This window comes from Raphanus sativus, chromosome 5 (genome assembly GCF_000801105.2).
Source record: "Raphanus sativus cultivar WK10039 chromosome 5, ASM80110v3, whole genome shotgun sequence".
Lineage (NCBI taxonomy): Eukaryota > Viridiplantae > Streptophyta > Magnoliopsida > Brassicales > Brassicaceae > Raphanus > Raphanus sativus.
This window is the reverse complement of record NC_079515.1, coordinates 27,869,629-27,876,051: the sequence shown is the minus strand read 5'-3', so window position 1 is coordinate 27,876,051 and position 6,423 is coordinate 27,869,629. Positions and strand designations below refer to the sequence as shown.

The window sequence follows — 6,423 nt, the reverse complement described above, 5'->3', positions numbered from 1 at the left end:
GGGTTTAAAAATATTGGTGAAATGTGAAATTTTGTAAATAAAATTATTGCTCACGCGATATATTTTTTTTTATCTTTTCTTTATGATTTACCTATCAATATGATCTTGAGTCCTTGACCATAGAAGTATATGTGGGTGTCAAAATGAGTTACAACTCATGAGTTAGCTCAGCTCAACTCATTTTTTCATGAGTATGATCACTATATTTTAGGCTCATTTAATAAATGAGTTTAATGATCGAGCTTAAAAAAGATCACGAGTTATATGAACGATCGTTAATGAACATGAGCTGACTCATGAGCTCGTTCATTTCTTATGGAAAAAGATAATTTTTATATTTATCATATTTATCTTTAAAACTAAAATGTAAAATATACATAAGTAATATAGGAGTAAAACTTTTAAAAGTTACCTATACTTTTTCCGAAGAAAGAAAAAAGAAACTATCATGTTTAGAAATTATCAAAATCTTCTATATAAACCTACGTTAACCATATATATCATCTCTCTCACAAATTTCATTGATCTCAAATTTGACATACATCTCCTCTCACTTCGCTTATCGTAACTCAGAACTCACGGTAAGTTATTTATGATTAATAGTTTTATTAAATTTTGAATAATACTATAAAAGTAATTTTATCGATGTTTAATTTAATATAGTTATAATTATTTTGTGTTAGATCACGAGTTAGCTCATTTAACTCATGATCTAAATGATCCGAGTACGAGTTTACATATTGAAGCTCATATAATAAATGAGCTGATCTGAGTTAACTCATGAAAGAGCCGAGCTTACTATGAGCTGAGCTGAGCTGAGCGAGCTAGCTCATTTTGACACCCCAGTATATTCGTAAAAGCCCTGCAGCCACATGTCAAAATGATGATATTGTTGTGCATGTTTAAACATAGTACAACGACCATATAAACTGTTGAAATTCTATATAATATTAATCTTGAAAACTAAAAATAAAATAATTGGGGAATATTATCAGTAGTTAGGTGATTAGTTCACATCGAAATGAAAAACGACTTAAACCGAAAGAGACATGAGCCAATTCGTGTCATGAGCCAGTTTGTGTCATAGCCAATTCGTCTAAAAAATAATTGGGAAATATTATTTCTTTTTTTTATAAAAAAAAAATTCGTGTCATAGCCACAATAGTTTGACATATTTTAGCTTAGTCCACAATATTTGCAGGTCGGTAATCATCACTATTTTTGAGCAAATAATGAAATTTCCTACATACTTTTTTCTTTAGTCTCAGGCCCTACGGCCCCTACACCACGTAGTACATTAGCACATACAGTAACTCAAACAAATATATAAAGAGGCCAATATCACAGACACATAGATTCCAGGAGAAAAAAAGATTAAAAAAAAAAAAATCCAAAATCTTCTCACCTTATCGAACTTCAAGAGACTTCCAAGATCTGGTGAATAACCATGGAAGAAGGAGACGTTTTCAATTGCTGTTTCAGAGAAATTAATAGTGGCATATCCATGAGTAAGAAGAAGATGAAGAAGAGCAATACTCAGAAGAGGTTTAGTGAGGAACAGATCAAATCACTTGAGGTTATATTCGAGTCTGAGACGAGGCTCGAGCCGCGAAAGAAGGTGCAGGTTGCTCGAGAACTAGGGCTGCAACCAAGACAAGTGGCTATATGGTTTCAGAACAAGAGGGCTCGTTGGAAGACTAAGCAGCTTGAGAAAGAATATAACATTCTTAGAGCCAATTACAATAATCTGGCATCACAATTTGACATCATGAAGAAAGAAAAGCAAGCTCTGGTCTCCGAGGTACATATACTCCTGATAAGTATTTTTATACACAAAAGGATATTTTTTATAGTGTTTTCAATTATATACTTTTATGGAATTTAAATTTAAAATATAACCTACCTTTATTTCAGTGGTGGTTCTAAATTCTATTCTAATATCTATTTACACAAATAATATTGAGATTGATTGTATTTATCTAATAAAAATTAGATATCTATTGTTTATCGACTTAGAACGGACATTATAAGAAATTGATTATAATACTCAAACACATCCATATTTCTTTCTTTTATGTAAAATATATCTATATGTTTTGTAAAACCAAGTAATATATAATATGTTTTCTAAAAACTTATATTTACCACGGTTTTTAAAATCAAGTATAACTTAATCCTGATCGGAAAATCAAATATATTAGTTGGTTAATTCAATGTTTCAGAGGAAGATCAGAATGATAAAAGCGTCAATAAACACAAATGATTATTGAAGCAAAGAAAAAAGCTTACATTATGTGGAGTTTAATTAATCTCTATTAAATTTGCAGTTGCAGAGACTAAATGAAGAGATGCAAAAGTCAAAAGAAGAAAGACGTGATGAGTGTTGTGGTGAACAAAGAATAGCTCTCAGCAGTACCACATGGTCAGAAAATGGAAAGTGTGAGCCAGAAGTTAGGATAAATCAAGAGATTGTTCTGTGTAATGATGACATTAAGACAGAGTATTTTGGATTTGAGGAGGAGTCTAATCACGAGCCCACGAACATTGTGGAGCAAGCTGATGATAGTTGCTTGACTTCATCTGATAATTGGGGAGGCTTCAACTCTGATTCTATCTTAGACCAATCTAGCAGCAATTACCCTTGGTGGGACTTTTGGTCATAATTCATAAACAAAACAACTAAGTGCAGAGAACGAGTGTGTATATACTTCTGTAGAATGTGTTAATAGTGTGTTAAGATAAATAATTAATGTTCATTTTGCATCGTTATGCATACGTTGTGTTATATTTGATTTTACAAAATTAGAATAATCTCAATGGAGAATAAAAAATGGTGTTTTTATTTTAAAGAATCTAGCATCAAAGTTCCGAGTTTAGCTAGTTTCGTGCCAAACCGTGTTTATATCGGTTGTGTTTTCCACTCTTCCTTTTGTTTCCAAAAACGACCATGGATCTATAAACAATAGGTCCATATAAAAGAAAAGCCTGTAATGTAGCCCATGTATAAACCTTGATTAAAAGAGGCCTGCGTTGAAACAAGGCAAAATGTCATCATAAGACGGTGAAACCCTAGCTTATGTACCATCGGATTAGTTGATCAGTTAATATGATCCAAAAATGGTATCAGTCTATTTTCTTTTTATCTTCGAATCAATCGAAATCTTGGATTACTGTTGCATCAACTTGTATTTGGATAAACAAATAAGAAAAGTATGAAAACCATTATTAAAATCTAAATTTCATTTTTTATACTCTATCGGCTGATCCGAACCGAGAAACATACTTAGTGTTATAGAATGAATTATCTCGAAAATTTACTAGACAAATATTGTCTGATCTAAATTTGAAATATTTTTCAATTAATTTAGAGGATTGACCGATCATCTATTACTATCTACCATGTAAATTATTTAGATCGAAACTCAAGATTATATTGGTCAAATAAATTTAGTTCATATAACGAATCGAACCCAGAAACATCAAACCCAAAGAGATTACCACTTGATTAAACTTCATATTTTGACGTGACAAGATTTTTATTCCGAAAAGAAGCAAACCTTTACTGAACGAGAATATTTGTTTGTTTGCCTTTTGTACAAATAGAAATATCAGAAAGATTGGTGGTGGAGAAATGCGCAAGTTGACCTACTATAAAATATTAATTCACGCATAATATCTTTAAACTGGTTAATACGTAAGTTTTTTTTTTGTAAAATAATACGTAAGTTTGATTGATTGATTCTCTACATTGATAAAAATTCAAAAGTTCAAGATTCTTCAGTGTTATTTTATTTTCTTCCTTTTTGTAGTGATAAAGATGGTCACAATTTTCTTCAAAAGTAATATATTTTCTTCCTTTTAATATATATTAAGAAAAAAAGATGGTCACAATTTTCTGATCTATCTCCATGTATATTTTAGTTGATTTTCAAACTCGAGTATATATGGCTCACGCCCCAGTGATTCCAACTGGGAATTTTCATATATATATTTATCACACAATGGTTTATGATAAAAATTTCAGTTATTACATGCTAGTTCAATGATCACTGAGACAAAACTAATATTACATCATATGGTTTTATGCATAGCAGGATTACGTGATTCGGTCCGAACCCTCGTGGTATTAATAAAATGTTCAGTTATTTACAATTGATAATAGATGTTTTGAACTTTTGAGTGCAGTTGGGACGTTAGAGTGTGAGAACTATGGCTGGGAAAATAAACTAAATCCGAACTGAAATCGATCCGATAAAAATGAATTCGAGCTGATCTGAATCCAACATAAATAACGAATGGACCTTGCTTTATGGTATTTCGGATTATGGATATTATTCTAACCAAAACCGGAGATAAATGGATATCCGGTAGAACCCGAAACATTCAAAATCCGTAAAAAAAACTTGTACCAAACATGATCTTAACTTCTAATATGTATCCAAAATACACTAATATATATATTATTGAACATCAAAAATAATTATCTATTACATGAAAGTTGATGGTTAAAAGTGACGGCCAAAGCTTGAAATTTTAGATTTTGGTTTTATTTCCATTGAATAATGTTTCTCATTTCATGAGAACTTGGTTTTTGTTTTATACTTTCATTTATTTGGTTTTCTTTCTATGAATAATTATATTTATCTTTCGTTTGATTTTGAATGATCACATTTAATGTTTCTTTCTTATTTTTGAATCGATTTTACTTATATTTTGGTTATAAAATAGGTATAAATCAAATACTTTAAAACCGAAGAACAAATTTTATTTATATTTTGATTACAAAGTAGATATAAATCAGATACTTTTAAACCGAAGAACCGATTGAGACTCGAACCCGGAAATATCGGGTTGTACCGGTTCTTTGAAGATTTACTAACCCCGACCCAAACCTGATAATATCTGAACCGGTCCAGAACTGAACTTTCATATAATCTGAATGAGACTGATTTTGATAAACCCGAAAAGTCGAGATCGATTGGTTAAAACCGAAATCCGATTGAGATTCCGAATATCCAAGCCTAGCAGAATTTAGGAGTGGAAGAAAGTTGTAAAGCGTTCTTTTTGGTGTTAGTTTATTAAAATTAAACAAATTTAGGATCATATATGCTCATTTTCATTAAAATGGTCTAATTACAGGCTCGGACAAATCTTACCTATACCCTCTCAAAAGATTTTACTATGGTAAACCTTTACAATGGAAAAGTCAACTTCCTCCGGTTAGCTCAAGAGGTTGACATATTAACGTGTCTTATGGTGTATGGCCAAGAGCATTAAACAATGTGAAGAACGTGTGATCCATCATAAACTTGTAAAATTTAGTTTTGGACCCTTGATTGACACAACTATGGACTAGTTAGATCCACACTATTATTTCAGTCTTATTTATCGTCAAAAATATTTCCTTTCAGCTTTTAATAAATATTGTAGCAACATTTGAAACTTTTACTTTTATACAGCATACAAGAATCCAAGACAATTAACTCTTCTTATCAGTCATGACTTCGATTTACTATGTGAATTAAATTATCACTATTTGGTCATTGTAGGTTTAGATTTCGGTACAGGTAGTTTTTATGATGGACTATAACAGATGATCAATTCATCTATTGACATTAGTCGAAAGGTATTCCAAACTCGAATAAAAAAATATGGTATATCCAAAACTAATGTGGTACACTTTTATGAAAATCTACTTTATAGTATTAAGTATGTTTTTTTAGGATAGATCGGATCAGCCGATATAGTTTATCAAAAATGATCAAAACAGATTTATCATTTACGTTTAGGTAAACATTTTTTATTATTTTTTATTGAGTCAAACTTTACTTCATAATATTAGCGTCGACAGAAGACTTATGTGATCCCTAAACATTTGAACAAGTGTAGTGGACTTCTAAATATTATCTCGCGATGTATGTACTTTTTGGAACTATTGCATAACCTTCTGAGTATTGACCAATCAGCACACAAAAACAGCGATATGGAACGATTCGAAATTTTGTGTATTAGATCGCAGAGAGCATCGAATCCATTTATCATTCAAGCGAAGCAAAAGTGAGTTAGGCCATCGAATATTTATAATATATATATATATATACACATAATATATTTTTATTTATTATATGGTCTTTCTAACAATCACATTGAATTCATTTATTTTACCATTCTTTTTCTATTATGTAGAACATATATAATATACGAAAATATGTATTTTTTCTTTTTTTATTTTCATACTCATATTTATATTTTTTGATATTTTATAAAATTTAGTTTGTTAATTAATTTTATGTACATAGAAAATGTGGATATTACTTTTTTAGATATATGACTTGTTTATAGGAGCATAATGAAAAAAAAAAAGAGAACCTATAAATAATTCAAGAATTTTAGAATCAAATTGCAAGTAGCAAAAATTTAAAG

The 6,423-nt window shown here is 30.2% G+C and overlaps 1 protein-coding gene across 1 annotated transcript; it reads left to right on the top strand.

The window, feature by feature from the left end:
* Positions 1 to 1,331: 1,331 nt before the first annotated feature.
* On the top strand, positions 1,332 to 2,785 carry LOC108857731 (homeobox-leucine zipper protein ATHB-12). The gene is made up of 2 exons (XM_018631740.2): positions 1,332 to 1,801; positions 2,328 to 2,785. Exons 1-2 carry the CDS (start codon positions 1,448 to 1,450, stop codon positions 2,661 to 2,663), a joined length of 690 nt encoding a protein of 229 aa, XP_018487242.1. The 5' UTR covers positions 1,332 to 1,447; the 3' UTR covers positions 2,664 to 2,785.
* Positions 2,786 to 6,423: the final 3,638 nt, after the last annotated feature.